This window comes from Molossus molossus, unplaced genomic scaffold, assembly GCF_014108415.1.
Source record: "Molossus molossus isolate mMolMol1 unplaced genomic scaffold, mMolMol1.p scaffold_m16_p_20, whole genome shotgun sequence".
NCBI classification, from domain to species: domain Eukaryota; kingdom Metazoa; phylum Chordata; class Mammalia; order Chiroptera; family Molossidae; genus Molossus; species Molossus molossus.
The window spans coordinates 36297996-36318842 of NW_023425356.1; the positions used below are offsets into that span (position 1 = coordinate 36297996).

A 20847-nucleotide genomic window follows, 5' to 3' on the forward strand; every position below is an offset into this window, starting at 1 on the left:
ATTTTTTTTAAAAAATCAGATTCTAGAGAAAAATAAACCTCTTCACTGGCTAGAAGAAAACCTCTACGAATCAATGAGAAATGAGTAGTTATTCTCCCATAGCATTCTGGACATTGCCTCAGTTCCCCAAATAAACATAAACCCAAAATGAAATTAAACAGCATTCTCATGCTCCTGAGAACACAGGAGCTATTATTATTTTCGTTTTTCTAAGAACAGGAAAGAAAAAAATGAACTGGGAGGTGCAAGAAACAACTGCTGTCATTAGCAACAATAGAATCATGACAACTGAATGTAAAGATTTACAGTTTCTTCAAAGAACTATCATATATCACGATCTCATTCGGTTCCCACTTCCACGAAGTGAGATTGTCAGGAGAAATGAAAGGGCACAACCCAAAGCACAGAGCAGACCTAGGACTTGAACCAGTGTCTCAGCCAGGAATTCAGGAGTGAGGCTCGACCAGGGTGTGCCTGTCATGAGGACTGATGCTGCTATCGATGGAAGGGAAATGGGGGGGGGGGGGGGAGCTGAGGCAGACAGACACAACGGGTTGTCCCCCACCAGCACTTCTTCCTGTCTCTCTTACTGAGCACATGACCACCCAGAATAAAGACCACACTTCCCAGGATCCTCTGCAGCTAGGTGAGGCCAGGTTACCAAGTTGCAGCCAATGTGATGTGAACAAAGGTAATATGGCAATTTCCTAGCCTTTTTCTCAAAACAAAAAAGTTCAGCCAGCCTGCCCCTTCCCTTCTTTCTAATTTCTGGGGTAAGAACACATGGTGGACGCTGGAACAGCCCCACTGGATCCTGATGGAAGTCCTGTGCTGAAGAGAGCAGAGAAGCCCGCGTCTCTGACCACGGCAGGGCAGCCAGACCAACCCCGAACTTTCTGGAAACAGGCCTTGATGATGCGATTACTCTCTGTCGCTGTCCAGCAGCAGAAAACCACATGCGAACTAATACAGAAGGTTGGCCAATAGCACTGCCGATTCCCAAACTCCAGAGCCTTCTCGGTTGCTCAGATTCAACAAGCCCATAACTATTTATTAAGCAGCTACCGTGTGTCTAAAGTCTCCTAAGAGTATCTTTACAGACTCCTGGGAGATGTGCCTCATTTCATTTTTTTAAAACCAGTATATTAGTACAGAATGCAAACAGGCATATTCAGCAAAGGTGAAATGAGAAGAAATAAGAAATATTTTAAGAAGATCATGAGGGAGGCGGAGGAAAGCGCATGTCAGTTTGCAGATAATCAAGGCTGAAGGGAAACCACAGAGTGCAAGTAGGCGAGGGAGCGGGGTCAAAGGCCCGAGGTGCAGGTCACTAGCATCTCCCCCCCCCCCCACCCCGAGAGAAGGTGATGTAAAGAAACCACCAGGCCTGGGGTGGGGTGGGGGTGGGGGTGACTGAAGCACTGATCTCGATGAGATCTGGCCCAGCAGAAGAGCAAGAGGAGGGTCCTCTGGACTAAACAGATGCTCCCCAAAGTCCCTTCAGCACTGACATTCTCTCTGATTGAAGAAGGCGAGGTGGGGAGGATGGGGGAAATGAATTCAGAGAGACAGGGTCGTGCAGAGCTGAGGTGGGAGACCAAATGGTCCGCGTTTTGGGGAGGGGGTGTCTGGAGTAGGAAGACAACGTCTAGACGCTCTGCCATTGTCAGAGAGAAGGGAAATGAATGTGGCTTTAATTATAATGACAGGATGACAGCAATGACATTTGAGGAGAGAATCCAAAAAGTGCAAAGTTTATTTATAAAAAGTGGAAATGTCTCTTCACCAGGGAATTCTCCCTGGAGAGCTCCCCAAGACAAGGTCATGTCCCTAACCTGGGACTGAGCCCTCCCAGATGCAGGAACTCTCCCCCTAACAGCCCCTCCTTTGTTAAGAGACCCCTCAGAGGCCCGGGAGGCTCAGCCCACAGTGAGGGCGCCCTCTCCGGGCCTCTGAGTGGGTGACAGGGCCTGTCTCTGTCCTCCCCACAGCTCCCACCACCATCAGATCACAGACTCCCCGAGAGCACAACCCACAGGGGTGGTCTCCAAACCCTTAGCACATAGTAGGGTCTGCCGGGGAGGCACTCAGTGTAAGCCTGTTGAAAGGGGGACATCCTCTCCCCTGTGTCATACAGAGGGCCAGAGGGGTCCTGTGCGTCACTCAGCATCCCCAACACACAGGGGTGAGGCCCCGCAGGAGACCCCTGGAGACCCACACGCGCGCATGGAGATCGGGGCAGGGGCTGGCTTGCCCCTGGCCCAGGACAAGTCCTCGAATGGAAGTTAGCATAACACCAGGCAGTTGGAGACACTGTAAATCGCTTGCACCCACAACTAATCACAGATATTCATTTTAGCCAATAGTTTTCATCTCTTCCTATTGCAATTTTTTTTTTTTAATCAGAACTGAGAAAGGTAGGCAAAATTGAAAATACTTAGTGTTCCTGCTTCCCAGCATCCTCTGGGGAACTAGCTGAGTTATAATGAGATACTCAGTGCCAGAGAGCAGGGAGAAGCAATAGAAGGCCTTTGGATAATCTATATTATAGCTAATACACTGCAACAGAATAGCCACAAAATAATATCACCAACACATGTAAAATTCAATGCCAAGAGGAAAAGATAAATCACAATGTAACCAGCACTTCAAAATCTCACTGGCTCTGTGTCTCTCTCTACCGCTTTAGGAATGGGGACCTGACCACCAGGGTGACTGGGGACAGAGAAGCACTGACTCATTGGCATAAATGCAGGATGAGGTCAATGCTCCCTGTCACCAGAGGTGCCAATGCTGGGGTCAGTCCAACCCCATGAGCCACGCAGTCAGGACATAAGTGTGCACATGTCCACACACAGGCATAGCAAACTAAAAGAGGACCCCACAGATCCAATTAGACCCCAGCACTGTCCTGAACGATGGCTGCTCGGAAGGTGAGTTTACAAGGGTAATTGCCACCGCATTACACAGAGTGCAATAACTCTGTTGTCAGCACAAGAATTTGTCAGACATGTCACGCAGACAGTGGAACAGCTGTAACCGCGACAGGTGGCTGAAAAATGGCTGGCTTCCGAAACACCTGGTGCCCCGAGTCTGTACCAAAATCTTGTTCTTAAATTAAAACAACACCAACAAGGATAAACAAGCACACACAACGTTGCCCGTGCAGAATGCCGGCTGGTTCAAGTTCACGGAGAGAATTTTCCGAGTGTTGGTGTGTTAGCTGGAGAAGCTGGTGGACTCCGTGCCCAGCCTCGCCAGCGCAGGAGGGCCCGTAGGAGGAGCCAGGCTTCCAATGCAGAGGCGTGGGTCCAAGCCCTGTCTCTCCTGCTCCCCAGCCCCATGTCCTCTGAGCTTCAAGTCCTTATAGGACGGAGATGACAATCTCTCAGGGACAAAATTCCCGTGAGCAGCAGAGAGCATGTGTACAGCGCTTAGCACAGTGACTAACACACCTGTTCAGGAAACTGTTCCTGTTAAGTAGACTCGTCTACCTGAACATCAGACTTGGCTGCAGAGGTGACTACCTGTGCATTACACTTTATCTAAAAAAAACAAAAACAAAAACGGGAACATCACCCAGCTCTGAGACGGGGGAAAGAAGAGAGGTGATAATAATTGCTGGAGGTTTTCCTTAGAGACCAAGCCCGGGAAAGTACGCTCTCCACAGAAGAATGGTTTGGGAAAAACAAACTGCTTACCCTTATGATGTGCCTCCAGAACTGTCTTCTTTCCTGCCAGCTAAAAAGTTGCAAGGAAGTCTCCTTGGATTTGAAAGCCCTGAGGGGACCATGAAATGGGGCCCATTTTCTAACCGACCACTCTTAACAAATTGTCTGTAATGGATATAATAAGGTGCTTCGATTTACAAAATGTCTCATCTCCCCGCTAAGAGACAGACGCTGTGCCCAGCGTGACCTGGGTCTGCTTGTCACTGGTGCCCCCAAACTCACAAGGCTGCTGCAAACCATACCTCGAAAACGGGTGCTCCCGGGGCTGAAACAGTCCTAGAAGGGCAAAGACCTTAAATCCTTTCACACGACGTGAGAGAGCACCTCAAATTCCAATTAAGCTAAAGCAATTAGCTACCCACAGACACTGAACTGTCTCCTACAGTCAGGCAATCATCTCTGTTAAAACCCATTTTAAAGTAAGAAGCAAACCCAAAAGCTCCTACCGGTAAACACTCCCCATGAGCCAATTACCCCTTAGATACATGCAATATACACTCAGAGGCCAGCTCTGTGCCTTGCCGAGAGGGACTTTGTGCAAGGACTGCATCAGGCATGATGAGGTGGTGGCAAATGTGACAATTTGGGGTAAGCCCACTTGCAGAAGGGGGTGCCAAATCTCTGCTGGGCTGAACACAGCAAGACAAGCCTCGGGTTTCCCTGGTTTGGGAGTTCCCTGGTTGGTATAACGAGCAATGTGTCAACTCCACCCCGAGGACTACATCAAGCCAAAGGATTTCTGCCTGCTGGAACCAGAATCCGCTTCCTCACATGAGACCAGACTACTAACCAAACTGATGCTTCATGGGAGGACTACCCTCTCCTATGTCACAATTTGTCACTGACGTGCATTTGGCAGGTTCACCAGGAGTCCAATCCATCCAGTTCATGTGCTTTCCTGGCCCCGTTAGGTCCCCTGAGAGTCCCTTTGGTGATGGTAGCCCATTGTCTCCAGCCGGAGGCTCTGTCCAGAATTGGCAATAGCAACTGCTACACAATGGTCAGTGGGTAAGTTACTGAGATGTAAGTACCTTCCTCAAGAACTAGGGTTGTTCTTGTTTTAATCCAATCAAGTGAATCCGATAACCCATTACCTCTCAATTGAACAAGAGCCTTTCCTCATATTTCATTTGTTTTGGATTTTTTTGTTTGGATTTGGCACATTTCTTAACCATCAAGTAAACATCAATAATATTGATCTAGATGAGCACTGTCCAATATAAATAATATTCAAATTTTTCCTAGGAGCCAGATTTATTTATTTATTTTTTCTGTTTTTTTTTTTTCTTTATTGATTTTATTTTTTTTTTAATCTTTATTGTTGAATGTAGAATGTATTACAGATGTTCCACATTTTTCCCCCATTGACCCCCTCCTCCCCACTCCCGCCCCCCTCCTGCCTTTTCCTACACTATTGTAGGAGCCAGATTTAAAAAGCAAAGAGAAATATGAAATTGTAATAGAATATTTAACCCACTACGTCAAAAATATTAGAGTTTTACCGTATGTTCAATATGAAGGATAATCAATGAGAGAGCTCACATTCTCTTTTCCGACTTTCTCTTCCTGGTACCATGCTGAACTGTGCAGATCTATAGCTTTGCTTAACTTGACATTACCAAATTGTATGAGCAGCACACAAGTCATTTTAGTTTTATAAAAATCTACCTCTACGTGTTCAGATACGGATAGAAAATCATCTGTAAGGGAGACACCAAAAGGTAATAACCGTCATCTCTGAGAGGCAGCTGGATGGCCTTTCTTTTCTACTTTGTGGTTTTCTAGTATTTCCTAAATTTCTTTGCAATAAGCATGTAAATTTTCATTATCGGAAATGAAATTTCATTTTCACTATCAAGCCAGTCTTTTTTTTTTTTTTTTTTTTTTTTTTATCATAACCCGAGGACATTTTTGCAATTTTTGTACAGATAGAGTGGGAGGGAGAGAGAGAGAGAGAAACATCGACGTGAAAGGGACACATCGAGTGGCTGCCACCCACACGACCGACCAGGGCCGGGGACAAACTGCAACCGAAGTACGTGCCCTTAGCGGGAACCGAACCCGGGTCTCTCCAGACCACAGGCCAACGCTCTAACCGCTGAGCCAAACCGGCCAGGGCTCAAGCCAGTCTTTAAAAAGAAACCTCTCCCTCGTTGTAAGTTATCACACCCCTGGTCCTGCTGGCTTCTAGCCACTACCTTATTTCCAGCCAACCGAAGGGAAGACCAAACGGTCTGCCTCCTGCCCCAGCTCCAGCCACGGTCATACTTACAGCCAATCATCATGATGGCCACTGCAAAGATCTTCTCGATGTCTGTGGACGGGGCGATGTTCCCAAAGCCCACGCTGGTGAGGCTGGTCATGGTGAAATACAGCGAGGAGATGTAGACAGAGTTCTTGCTGGGACCGCCTTCCCACTTCCCCGAGCCAGACCCGTTAAACTGGTAAGGGGAGCCGATGTCCATGGCCAGCTGGTAGAGCCAGCTGTTGTTGCGGATGGTCTTGGTGTCCTCGTCGAAGATCTCATAGTCCCCGATGCTGTACCAAATGCAGGCCATCCAGTGAGCAGCCAGCCCGAACACACACACCAGCAGGACAAGCACGGCAGCTCCGTATTCGATGTAGTGGTCCAGCTTACGGGCCACTCGGCCCAGCCGGAGCAGCCGGACGACTTTCAGAGAGCTGAACAGGCTGCTGATGCCCTGGGAGCAGAGGAGCACAGGGTCAGGGCCAAGAACCGATGACACTACCCCCTCGCGTCCCCTGCCCTCCTCCCCGCCGGCTGTTTCCTCCAGCGTGGCGCATTCCCGCAGCAGGCAATAGTATGCAACCCTTAAGCAATCGTTTTAACGTAAGTCATGCTACGGAAAAATGCTCATGTGTATTTGTGTCCTTATTCGCAATAAAATTAGAATTTTATTCCAAGGTGTATGGAAGGGAGATCTCCATTAGCTTTTTTCCTACTTCCATTCAAAAGCAAAACAAACAAACAAGCCAAATAAAAATAGAATTATTATGCAGAAGTACATAAATATATGAGCATTTTCCCGTGTCATGAGTTGTTTTACAACAATTTTAAGGGTTGTGTAATATTTCATATCAAGTAATATGAAATATTTAAGAGTAAAATCATTCTAATTATATTGTGCATAAGTATACACATATTTATGTGTGGAAAATGGTCAGGAAACACACATAGGAAGACATATAAAACATTATCAGTGGTTATTGCTACATTGTCTAGTTAGGGAATTACAGGCAATTTTTTGTTATGCTTGTATATATATTTTTTACACTTGTATATATTTACTTAATTTCTATGACTCAAATTTTTATTACTTTTATAATTAGAAAAAATATATTTAAAAAACAGCTTTTGAACAAGATAAAAATAAATGAAAGAAACAGATGAGAAGAATTGAGAGTCTGTTTTGTCACAAATTATTGGAAGGTGATATCACTTCAGTCAAGCAAGGATTATACAACCAGACGTCATGTGCTTAAACACATCAATCAAGGACTCTCAGCTAACAGGGACCCTCTGATGCCACCTGGTCAAGCCTCCTCCTTTCTAGGTGGTGTCTGATGATCCCGCCAGGACAGGTCTAGTCTCTGAACAGTTCTCTAGGGAACAGCACTGTAGTAGTGGAAAGAACACCGGAGTAGAAATCTGGAAAACGAGGTCTGAGACCCACATAAGCCACTAAGTTACTGTGTGGATTTGGACAATTCAGTTGCTTCTTGGTTCCCTTGTCTAGACAAGGAGGGAGGTAGACCAGAGGATCTCCAAATCTGCATGCACTCACCTACTCTTATTTCCAAAAAGAACTGAAATGTATTAGAGAAGCTACACCATTCAAAACCTCAAAACTGATTTCAAGGGAGATTTCCATTAACTTTCCCTACTTCCACTGAAAAGCCAATCGGCAATCAAAATAAGACTCAGGTCTCCCTGACACAGCAAAAGTCCACCCGCAGAATAAGGCCCTTCCTTAAGCAGAGTGAATGACTTCTACTTCTCTAAACACAGACAGTTCCCAGGTCATTGCTATTCTCTCTTGTCCCCTTAATGACAAGCCCCAAAGCTCAGGTTATGTCACAGACAGAAGGATAAAGAGTAAATAATATCTGATAAAAATGTGTAAATGATTTGGAGTCTCCTCTTTCTGGGCACACAGCTAAACGCATTTCCCAGCCTTTTCCCATCTGCATGGGTCTCCGGACTAGTTCTCACCAATGCGGCAGGAGGTGAAATGTGTGTCAGTTCCAGGCCAAGGCAGCGAAAGGTAAGGGTGTTTTCTCTACATGCTTGCTCTTCCCTCGGGATGCTTTCCAGAGGGAGTGAGTGTGACCCTGAGGCCAAGGACTGAAGACGGTGAACGTACAGACGGAAGGAGCCTGCGTCCCTAAAAGATGATGTGAAACACCCTCCCCCCGCCAATTAACTTGAACCATATTATTATATGAATGAAAAATGAAGCCTCTAAAATCAGCCACTGAGCCCTGGCCAGTTTGGCTCAGCGGTTAGAGCGTCGGCCTGCGGTCCGGAGAGACCCGGGTTCGGTTCCCGCTAAGGGCACGTACTTCGGTTGCAGTTTGTCCCCGGCCCTGGTTGGTCATGCGGGTGGCAGCCACTCGATGTGTCCCTTCACGTCGATGTTTCTCTCTCTCTCTCCCTTCCTCTCTCTCCCTCCCACTCTATCTGTACAAAAAATGGAAAAATATCCTTGCGTGAGGATAAAAAAATAAATAAATAAAATAAAATAAAATCAGCCACTGAAACTTTGGGGGATATTTGTTAGAGTCTATATCATTAGCCTTCCCTGACATGTCAGCACTCAGACCATGTGCCTTATCGAGAAAGAACATAGGATCAGGGTGCCACACGCATTCTTTTGTTGAGATGAGGGTAGAGGAGGTGGGATTTATTGCCCTTTAAAAACAAAAACAAAAAAAACTGTTTTGTTGCCATAAAACTTACAACAGAAAAAAAATCATTTCTTGTTCAAATACCAGCAAGTGGATTTTTCTAAGCCAAAGGTCAATTCATCAAACTGCCAACCTCGACAAAATTTACCTTTGGTGTGTCCACTACTCCTCCCTGGGTCCCCTTTTCCCTCCATGCGCTTTTCTCAAACCTGCCATCCAGCAAAGACTGACAAAATTCCTCATATTAAGTAAGATACAAAAGACTGATGAGGATAAATGGATAACCTCCCTCCACAGGGTGTTTGCATTTTAACAGAGGAAAACTGATTTCCACTAACAGAATTAAAAGCACCAATAGCCTGGATTGAAGGAGACATTTTGGGATGCAAAGGAGCCTTTTCAATGACTCAGAAATCAAACACTTGTAAGCAGCCACCTACCCTCCACCTTCATATAAGGAGGTTCCTGAAATCATCTTTCAAAGCAGCTCCACTCTGAGGCAGAACTGACTACCCAGGGCAAAACTGCCTTGTCATGCTTCCTCACTCATACTCAATGCAAAGCAACATTTACAGAGAAGCTACTATGGACTCCTGTGCTAACGCTACAGGGAAGAGGTGGGAATGATGCTGTCTTCTAGCTCAGTATTGTATCTTCAGTGCTTGGCCCATGGAAGATGTTTGATAGAAAGAAAGGAGGGAGGAAGCAAAAGCATAATAACTGATGAGAGAGGCATAATATGATTAGTGAAAAGATATTTTTACTAAGAATCACAGAACCTGAGAGCTGAGACGGGACATAGAAGTCATCTCGTCCAGCTCCTCTGAGTACAGCAAGGTCTCCTAGAGCGCCCTTAAGGAATAGTCATTCCACCTCTTCTTGAACCCTCCCCTCAGCTGTTACCTCAAAGCTCCCATTCTGTGACAGTCATTCATGAACACGAATGACGGGGCTCTCATCACCTTTCTTACCTCCCCTCTGCTCCATCTGTACTTCACCCCTTCTCCCTTCTCCACCCTTCCCAATGGCCATAACAACACATGCAACCACTACCAAAGGTCACGCTATCCTCTGCCATACACGCCAGTTGTCTCGAGCATCCCACAGAGTGGGAGCACATCTGCATATCTTAGCCTGCTCAAGGGGCCCCCTCACCACACTGCCTGGCTCCCTGGTTCCTGCCACCTGTAACTAGTTACCCTTCAGGCCCGCGACTACGCTACTAGTCCTCCTTCAGGGCTGCCACTAGTGCCACCTGAAAGCCGTCCACAACTACGCTGTAGTCCCAACCACTCACTCACTCCTCCAGGTGTCCATGGTAATCTGTATCCATTACCAGTTGAACACAGTGCTTTGCGTTAGAGTTTCTGTAGCCATTCCCCCACATACATCAGGAACTACATCTTACGGAAGGCCAAAGCCACTTGGTATTCATGTTAGACGCCTCCTATTGGGTTGAACAGCATCCCGCCAGATTCATGTCTTTCCCAGAACCTCAGAATGTGACCTTCTTTGGATCATTGCAGATATAGTTAGTTAAGATGAGGTCCTAGAGTGGGCCCTTGATCCAGTGTGACTGGTGTTCTTATGAGAAGAGAAGAAGAAGTGGATGCAGAGAGAGAGCCCCACATGATTACCAAGGCAGAGGAGCGGTGTCATTCAAACCAAGGAGTGCCAAGGGCTGCCGGCTGCACCAGAAGCTAAGAGGAAAGCATGGAGCAGGCTCTCTCCTGGAGCCTTCAGAGAGAGCACGACCTTACTGACGCTTTGATTTCAGAACACAGCCTCCCGAATTATGACAGAATAAAATTCTGTTGCACTAAGCCACCCACTTTGTGGTGATATGTCATGGCAGCCCTAGGAAACCAATATACCTACACAGGTCTAAAACCAGCTCCTTCCCGGAAAGGGTCTCAAACATTTTCTAAACTGAATCAAAGAGTTCAGATCACTAGAGATTTTTTTTTTTCTCATTTTAAGGAGACTTTGGAACAGTATAAAAACATGTACTTCCTCGTTGTGCTATTCATCTGTGTGCACACTGATATTCTATTACACGGTCTTGCATAAGTTCTCTTTTATTGCACTAACAGCTGGAATCCCAGCTGTTTAAAAGCATTTCAAGCTATTAATTTGTTTTTGTCTTATTTGCCTCAAGTTCAGTATATGCAATAAATAAAACAGAATATGCCAAAGGGGTTTTTTATTTTTTATTTTAGACTGAAAACACCATAGCACCATATGGTCGAGAACCTCATTTTCCTAGGGACTTCTCGTACCAGAAAACTTATCTCACATTCCAAATGGCTCCAGAGAGTTTTTTAGGACAACTTTAAAATTATGAAGAACCAAGAATTTCAAGTGGAGTCAACATAGATGAAGAGATGGTAAGAACCCATGCTGGGGAGCTTTTCACCGAAGGCAACAATGATGACTGGAAGGAAGCCTTCTGAAATCTAAAGAACCTCAGTTATTGTGATAATGATACAATTCAAATTGAAACGGACATTTGGTAATTACCAGAATCACTGTGTAAGAATGACTGAGAGTTACCGATTTATCCAGACTAAATAAATCATTCCGTTAACTTGGGCTGTACCTTGCCTTCTCAACCAGCCAGAGTCAATACTTTTTTGCTCCTTTTACTTTTTGGCCACAGGCATGGAAATGACACCATCACAGGCTGGTGACAACGTGTTATTCAAAAGAACGACTTGGACTTCCAGGTCTTTAAATAGTTCCCCCAGGCTTCCAGGTCTATGCGGTGACATGATGGCATCCACAGCAAATTCTGCAGGTGAATTTAATTTGTTTTTATTGCCTTGAACCTTGCATTGCTCATGATTACTCTGCTCTCACATCCTCCTTCACATGCTTCCTTAGAAACTTGCTCCCAAGGAGGAGCTGTGACAATGGGAAATCCAGTGTTCTGGATTGACTGCTTTGTTGACAGAGCTTGGTTTGTGTGTTGTCTTGAAAACAGTGGCTTCAAGAGTAAGTGATCCATGACGGCCCCGCCACCCTGAGAACAGCACATCCATCTCAGCGCCACAAGGGAACAAACTGGCTAACTAGATCTTACTGGAAGTTACTCACTGAAGCTTAACTATAATTTGCTTTCTTTCCTTTTTTTTCTTTTTTGCTGATAAGTACATTTTAAAATTGAGTTGAGAGAGAGAGGAAGGCAGAGGGATAGAGAGAGAAACATCAATGTGAGAGAGAAACATGGATCGGCTGCCTCCCGTATGCGCCCTGACCGGGGATCCAACCTTCAACCTGGGTGTGCGCCGTGACTCAGAATCAAACTCGCGACCCTGCAGTGCCCAGGACTACGCTCCAACCAACTGAGCCACACTGGCCAGGGCATTAAATATAACTTGTAGCCCTTCTATTGCTTCAAGATTTTACTTTAGGCTCGTTTAATTCAATTCAGCTATCATTTCCTGAAAACCTAGTACAAGAAGACATAGCCAAGAGCCACCAGTGATAGAAAAACAAGGAACACACGGTCCCCTGCCCTCATGTTACCTACAATCAGGCCACAGAAGAAAATACAGCCCTCAGACGACTGCGACGCAGCAGCAAAACACCAGTTAGCTGCCGCTACAAAGACTGAGCTAGCACAAGCCCTGAGGCTGTGCACAAAGGGGATTTTTTTCTCGTTCATTTAACAGGTCTGTCGAGCCTATTCAGAGGAAGGATGTAGTTACCGAGAGGGGATAGCTTGTAACTTTCCATGTGTTTAATCCAATAATATATCCAAAAGCACATCTGTGATCTCTGTAGAAAACCATCATAGAAGGAAGTTTTAGACATACTGCTTAAAACCTCCTCTTTTTGTTTACAGTTCTGACAGTGAAATAAACTGTCTTCAGATGAGATAAGACACCATCAGGCTGTTTGGTTTTCTAGAGGTGCTAAAAATGGACATCGTATCTTTGGCCAAATAAAACCCAAAAGATACAGAAGAGAGAATCTGGTTTTATCAAGCAAGCCATGTCTCTGTCCTTCTCAGAATCCTGATCTCAGGCTGTTTTTCTTCCAGGGAAGTGAAGGGAATCCAAGTAGCCTAGATGGAACGTGCCTCATGCTGAAGGGGGCAATGAAGTCACCTTGTGTCTGCACCCTGGCACTGATGCAGAACGAGCCATGCCCTTAACTTGCTTTAGGGCCGATTTGATTAAATGCTCAGAGAGCACAGCATGTCGGGTCTGGTGCAGGTGAGACCCCAGTGACTTTCACGAGCGCTGCGTCTGTAGGCCCTTGCAGCCCTGGGGCCTGACCAGGCATCGCCCACTCATCACTGCCTGGCCAGAGCTCTAGACTGAACCAGTGCTGCCATAAAAGCATCCCCTCAACTAGTCACATCTGAGAACACGGCTGGGTCTCCTGCCACGTGATGATGCTCTCTATTCAATGGGCGAGAGAGACGCAGAGCATTCCCTACGCCGTCTAACTTGGCTTTAAAAGGCACGCTCCCTCCTTCCCCACACATAATCCACTTCCATCTCATCCTCACCCGAAACCAGGCTTCAAGTAGGAAGGCGGAAGCCTTCAAAGCTGGAGAGACGCGCCCACAAGGGTAGCCCCCTGACAAGTGCCAGGATTTGCGGTGTGGCCGCGAGGCCTCCTCCGGGCGGGCAGGCAGAGACGGCTCACGCAGCTGGTGAGGATGCGTGCCAGGTTCCCCAGCATTCGGCACAGCAGAATCAGATACCTGGGTTGTATCTGAGAATTAGAGAAGATGCGTTTTCCCGGAGCTCAGGACTAGCTCACCGGCCGTGGGCAAACAAAAGCCACGGGGGCAGAGCAAGGACAAGAGGCAGGCAAGCCACTGGGAACACTTCTGAGGGGTCCCAGGGTCCCTGGAGCAGGCCGTGGGGGTGTGCTGAGCCCCAGGACGCTTCCAGGGGTCTGGGCTACTGGAATGACACACAGGGCGTTGAGAAGGGGGCAGGGAAAAAGAGACGGGGGCATCAGAATACTCCAGAAAAACAGCACGGCCGTAACTTCAGGGATTCCCGCTCTAAGACAGTAGGGACCCCTTCAGCTAGAAGGAGGGTCAGCGCCTCATCTGCAGTGTTGCCCGTGGTTTCACTCTGCTCATATTCACAGGCAGATTTAAAGCCCTCGAGGTCTGTTTCTCCTCAGCCTCAGCAGTGAGTGGCGACTCCAGTCTTCCATTCCCAGGAGCAGCCGGCACACACAGGGCTCCATTCTGCTGCCATCTGGCCCTCGGAGGGTCAGTCCCTGTAGCAATGGTCTAAGGCAAAAGCGTGGCTCCTTTAAGAGGCTTCTGGTCAACATAGCTCTGAGCGTTCTAGAAGCCGGTAGAAGTCAGTAAGGACAGTCACCCTTCTGTGGGGTTAAAATAAGCAGTAACTACAATTTGGGGAATAAGAGAAGCCACAGAGAAAAGACATGGTCGGGCGGAGCCAGGCCCTGCCCTGGCTCACACTCCGAGTAGCCCTGGGACCCTGGTAACCTCTCCAGGACTCCTTTCCCCACCTGTGAAGTGGAGAAAAGTCACTTACACGGGGTTGGTGCTCACGAAAGAAGTCGTTAGATGAGAGGCGGTCACCTTGCTCTCCTCCAGCTGCAAACATCCAGCCAGAAGGGTCGTGGGGAGAGTCACAAAGGGGGAGCTTATTTACCCTCAGCCAAGAGGAAAGAAGGATCTGAAATGTCAGAGAGAAGTCACCTCTGGGTGACATTAATAAAGAGGGCATTTTCTCTCTCTCTGAAAAGTTGCCGAGTATGGGTTTTCGACGGAAACAGCTGCAGGAGCTGAAGGAAGGTGGGCAGGAGCCTCGCTTCGGACACACAGACCCCAGGGGTCGGGGAAGTCGCCTCACCTGGTAAGGGTACAAAGGCCAGGGATTCCTGAAATAATGAAAACGCATAGAATACAATCTACCCCTAGGTATTTGTATTTCTACTCTCACTTTAAAAGATCTAGCACTTCTTTGATTATGGTTAGAAATCACGAAATAACAAACATGCCACTTAGAAGTTTATTTTTTTTTAATATTTTTTTTCTTTTATTGATTTTAGAGAGAGAGGAAGGAAAAGGGAGAGAGATGGAAACATCAATGAGAGGGAACATCAACTGGCTTCCTTCTGCATGCCCCCGCCATGGATCGGACCCACAACCTGGGCATGTGCCCTGACCAGGAATCGAACCAGTGACCTCTTGGTGCATGGGTCGATGCTCAACCACTGAGCAATACTGGCTGGACTGTAAGTTTATTTTAATGAAAAAGCTGTGTATAGACTCCGACCTGTCAACCCCATCCTGCTAAGTAATAGCAACAATAATTTATTAAGCCCTCGCAATATGCCAAGCAGTCCTATGTGCATTAACTCACTTAATTCTTATAACTGCCCTAATAGGATATTTAGTATAATTCTCCCATTTTATAGTGATGTATGAATTTTTTGTAAATTAACGGATGGACAAGCAACCATGGAGGATGATGAGTTGTGTTAATTGCAATTAGATTTTTTAAAACAATCAGTGGGATTGGCATCTTGGCAGCTGCTCCAAAGACACAGGGCAGCCTACTCTGTCCCCTCCCCGGTCCCCGCGCACACTGCTCCCCCAAGGCCAGCCACACTGTAGTAGGAGAAATTCCCACATTCTTTTTTTTTTAATCCTCACCCAAGAATATTTTTCCATTTATCTTCAGATAGAGTATGAGGGAGAGAGGAAGGGAGAGAGAGAGGAACATCGAGGTGAGAGAGACACATCAACTGGTTACCTCCCACACGACCCCAACCAGGGCCAGGAACGAACCGCAACCGAGGTACATGCACTTGACCGGAATTGAACCTTCAACTCTTTGGTCCTCGAGCCAATGCTCTAACTGGTGAGCCAAACTGGCCAGGGATTTTTTTTTTCTTTTCTTTTTTTTTTTTTTTTATCCTCACCCAAGGACATTTTTCTATTTTTTGTTTAGATAGAGTGGGAGGGAGAGAGAGGAAGAGAGAGAGAAACATCGACGTGAAAGAGACATATCAAGTGGCTGCCTCCCACACAACCCAACCAGGGCCGGGGACAAACTGCAACCAAGGTACATGCCCTTAGTGGGAACCGAACCCGGGTCTCTCCGGACCACAGGTCGATGCTCTAACCACTGAGCCAAACTGGCCAGTGCTCTTTTTTTTCTTTTTTAATTGAATTTATTGGGGTGACATGGGTTCACAAAACCATCCAGGTCTCAAGTGGACAACTCACCCAAACATCACTTGCACAGAGCACCGCGCCCACCGCCCAAGCAAAGTCTCTTTCTGTCTCCACTCCCCTCCCACACCCACCCCACCGCACCCCTCCCCTCTAGCTAACGCCACACTGCTGTCTGTGTCTGGGTGTTATGCATATATGTTTTTTGCTTAATTCCTTCATTTCTTTCATCCAGTCCCCCAACCCCCTCCCCTCTGACAGCTGCCAGTCTGTTTCACGCATCCTTGCCTCCGTTTCTATTTTGTTCATCTGTTTATTTTGTTCATGAGATTCCACAAGTAAGTGAGATTATGTGATATTTGTGTTTCTCTGACTGGCTTATTATACTTAGCATAATACTCTCCAGGTCCCTCCATGCTGTTGCCAAGGGTAAGATTTCTTTCCTTTTTGTGTGTGTGGCCTAGTAGTATCCATTGTGTAAATGCACCACAGCTTTCTTATCCACTCATCTCCTGGTGGACACTCTCTTCAAGCAGCAAGTAGGCCGTGTTCATCCACAGCAAGTAGCAGGATGAAAAAGGAAAACACAAAAGCAGTGGCGGAATAAGAAGATGGCGCTCCTTCCATCGCGTAAAAACTTTTACTATGAAAAAGCTTTTGTACCAACTAGGGAGTCTGGGCTGTTAAAACATGACCTGCAGCCAGGCTGGTGTGGCTCAGTGGTTAAGTGTTGACCCATGCACCAAGAGGTCGCCGGTTTGATTCTAGGTCAGGGCACAGGCCCAGGTTGTGGGCCCGATCCCCAGTGGAGGACATGCAGGAGGCGGCCAATCGATGTTCCCTCTCATTGATGTTTCTCTCTCTCTCCCTCTCCCTTCCTCTCTCTCTAAAATCAATAAAGAAAAAATATTTTTTTAAAAACATGACCTGCAGATAGGCAGGATGGCATCCTAGGACCACCCCGGGCAGCACCTGTGCATGGTCCATGGGGAGTCTGTAGATACAGGTTTCCCAGACTTACCAGGCCCAGGGACAGGAAGCTGGCTTCAGTATTTTATTCGAATCACTTCACCTCAGAGATGAAACAAAATGGGCATAAAAGACTCCCCAGATTCTCAGCCCAGATTGAGGACGAGATTGACCCCAAAGGCCAGTGGCCAAGCTGGGGCCACTCTGCACGCCTCACCTGGTTCACAGACTAATGAGGCTGCGGAAAAATCATTCACAGGGACATCGTTTGGAAAGTTAAAATCCAAAGCTCTACAAGTGAGCGCTGGTGGTATTACTTAGCAATGGATTTTGAAGTCATAATGCATTGACAGGCAGTTTAGCTCCCTGCCTGCTGACACCGGAACACAATCCTGTATGTGTAGACCAGAAAGCAGATGGCCAAGGGAAGCTGCCAAGAGGTGGGACCAATAAATGGCCCAGATCTAAGTGGAGGGCTGAGGACATAAGGTTTGGCACTGGAGTCCTGGGATCACAGAACTTTGGATCAGGAGGGGACCCAGGGATGATGAAGCCCACACCCCTCCTCTTACCAACAAGGAAACAAAGGTGCAGGAGGACTCACTGTGCCATGAAACAGGTGTTCCACTCCCTTCTCCCAGCCCTGCAACCTCTCATCTGTGTTTTCTCTAGGAATTCAACTGCTCCTCATGTAAATGGAATCATCCCATATTTGTTCTTTTGTGCCTGCCTGGCTTTTTTCACTTAGCATGATGTTTTCAGGACTCATCCATGTTGTAGCACGTGTCAGAATGCTCTCCTCGTTATGAATGAATAATAGTCCACTGTGTGCACACACCACATTTTGTTTCTCCATTCACCTGCCGACAGACTCTAGAGATGTTTCCACCTTTCGATGATTGTGAATAAAGCTGCTACAAACAGTGGATGTCGGTTTGATTCCCCAGGCTGCAAGAGTTTCTTCAAAATTTTGTGTTCAGCTAACTCGTGCACAGCATTTACCATGTGCCACTGTCTGTTACAAGTATGACCTCATGTAATTCTCATAACTCTTGCAAGATCGGAATTACTATTACCCCCATTTTGCAAGGAAGGAAACAGGCACAGGAAGATTAAGTAACTTGTCCAAGATTACAAAGTGAGTTGTCAAAGCTGGACTCAAACCCAGGCCGTCTGGGTCAGGGTGGCCAGGAGGCCGAAGCTGAGACAAGAAAAGCAACAGTTATAAAATTGAACCTTCCAGTGGCTTCCTCTGAGGATAGAAGCTTAAGTGTTTATAGTCGTCCATGGGCCTTGGCCAATTTGGCTCAGTGGTTAGAGTGTTGGCCCATGGACCAGAGAGTCCCGGGTTTGGTTCCTGCTAAGGGCACGTACCTCGGTTGCAGTTTGTTCCTGGCCCCGGTTGGGGTCATGTGGGTGGCAGCCACTTGATGTATCTCTTGCATCAATGTTTCTCTTTCTCTCTTCCTCCGTCTCTCCCTCCCACTCCATCTGAAGTCAAATGCAAAAAAAAATGTCCTCAAGTGAGGATAAAAATATATATATATAGTCGTCCATGGGGCTCGTATATTCTGCACTGCTCTCTCGTTTCACGATGTCTCCAACCTCACTTCCCACTGTCGTCCCTCTCACTCTCTCCACTCCGTGGCAGGTAGGCCTACCTCAGGGCCTTTGCACTTGCTTTTTCTCTGCCTGGAACATTTGTACACCCTTATGCCAATATCCCTTGCCTGCTCACCTCCTTGGGGTCATTTCTCAAATGTAACCTTCTCAAACAAGGGTTTCCTCCATACCCCATTCACCATCGCAACCACCAGTCCCACACACCTACTGTTTCATTTTTCTCCAGAGCATTTATAGGCTTTACATTTAATACATGAAGGTTTTTCATTTGTTTGTTAACTGCCTTCATACTAAAATGTAAACACCAGCTGTAGCCTCAGCACCTAGAACATCGCCCCAGGCTCTCAACAATGAGGAACTGAACGTGTGGCTGCCGGGCATCCACCAGCACTGGACAGTCTACAGAACTTTTCCACGAATGCTATCCCTTGGTTTTCATGAAATAACTGAAAACGTCTTACAGGAATCACACCATGAAGGTCAAACTTGACATCTCGCACTGGTCTGGGAGCAGGTCCTGGCGGCCCATGGCGTAGCCTGGGGGTGGGGGGGATTAGGGAGCATTGGGCCAGAAAACAGCCCCTGGAGGCCAGGTCTGGCCTGGAGGCCTGGAGCACACCCCCCTGCCTCAGGGAGAGCAGCCCCCCTCCCACATGCACCCCCAGTAAAAGACGAGGCAAAGCCATGTTTCAGAATCAGAAATCCTCTTCCATTTGCTTCATTCTGCCACTAAACTAGGGCATCGGTTTGCAAGGCAGGCGATCAGAGACACTCCTGGTTTCAGAAACTCCTGGATTTCTCATCCAGCTTCAGATGCAGAAATACACTGTGCTGCCTTCCCTGGAGCCTCAAGTACAACCCCAAAGACGGACCTCACAAGAGACCTGGACTCTTCCCCCCCGCCTGTCCAAAACTCCCACCCCTACAAAACCGCTCAAACATCCCTGCAATGAAGCCTGGTCTGAATCAACGTCTTCCTCTGCGCCACCCACCTCCGGTAATGAATCCCTTCTCACTGAATTCCCACAGCACTTTGTACCATTATTACTACATTCCTCGTGCCTTACCTTTTACCAAAGTGTTGGCTGTGTCCGTTTATATCCTCCTACTACACATACAAACCCTTTCTAAGTAAGACAAGTTCCTTTCTCCTTGACATGCCCCTGAGGTATCCAGCGCAGCCCTAGCACATAGCTGGCACTCAGTAATTCATTCCTGAATGAATGAAAAACCAATAATCAGCTGGTGGGAGGAGCTAAAACTCTACCTTATCCTCAGCCTGGTATTCTTATTAACAACAATCCAGCCAGGGCTCTCTAACTGAATCTGACCTACACATTTCTATCATGTCACACTATTTTTTTTTTAATTTATTTATTTTTATTTTTATTAATTAATTATTGTTACAGATGTTTCTCCTTTTTCCCCCACTGATTCCCCCCTCCTCCTCCCTCCCTGCCCTTTCCCCAGTTTGTTGTCCATGTCCATTGTTCATGCATACATGCATATAAGTTCTGTGGTTTATCTCTCCCCCACCCCCCTCTTTAGGGGATTGTCGGTCTGTACCCCACTTCCACGTCTCTGGGACTATCCCATTCCTCAGACTGTTATGTTCATTATATTCCACAAATAAGTGAGATCATATGAAACTTGTCTTTCTCTGTTTGGCTTGTTTCACTTAGGATGACACTTTCCAGGTCCCTCCATGTTGTCTCAAAGCATAAGAGATCTTTCTTTCTTACAGCTGCGTAGTACTCCATTGTGTATATGTACCACTGCTTTTTTATCCATTCGTCTACTGATGGACACTTGGGCTGTTTCCAGATCTTAGCTATTGTAAATAATGCTGCTATGAACATGGGGGTACATATATTCTACCTGATTGGTGTTTCAGATTTCTTAGGGTATATTCCTAGAATTGGAATCACTGGGTCAAATGGAAGTTCAATTTTTAATTTTTTGAGGTAACAACATATTGTTTTCCATAGTGGCTGCACCAGTCTGCATTCCCACCAGCAGTACACTAGAGTCCCCTTTTCTCCACACCCTCGCCAACACTTGTTGTTTGATGATTTGTTGATGGCGGCCATTCTGACAGGTGTGAGGTGATATCTCATTGTTGTTTTAATTTGCATCTCTCTAATGATTAGTGATGATGAGCATTTCTTCATATGTTTCTTAGCCATTTGTATGTCCTGTTTGGAGAGGTGTCTATTTAGTTCCTCTGCCCATTTTTTAATTGGATTCTTTGTCTTTCTTTTGTGGAGTTGTGTGAGCACTCTATATGTATTGGAAATTAACCCCTTATCTGATATATCATTGGCAATTATGCTCTCCCATAGAGTGGGTAGCCTTTCCGTTTTAATGATTGTATCTTTCGCTGTGCAGAAGCTTTTGAGTTTGATGTAGTTC

General features: G+C 46.6%; 1 protein-coding gene across 2 annotated transcripts in view; it reads right to left on the reverse strand.

The window, feature by feature from the left end:
- KCNH1 (potassium voltage-gated channel subfamily H member 1) overlaps positions 1–20847 on the reverse strand; it is a 323861-nt gene that overhangs the window by 176274 nt on the left and 126740 nt on the right. For both annotated transcript variants that reach the window (XM_036272815.1, XM_036272814.1), the window contains exon 7: positions 6004–6433. In XM_036272815.1, the coding sequence (XP_036128708.1) occupies positions 6004–6433 (430 nt within the window). The remainder of the gene's footprint in view (positions 1–6003; positions 6434–20847) is intronic.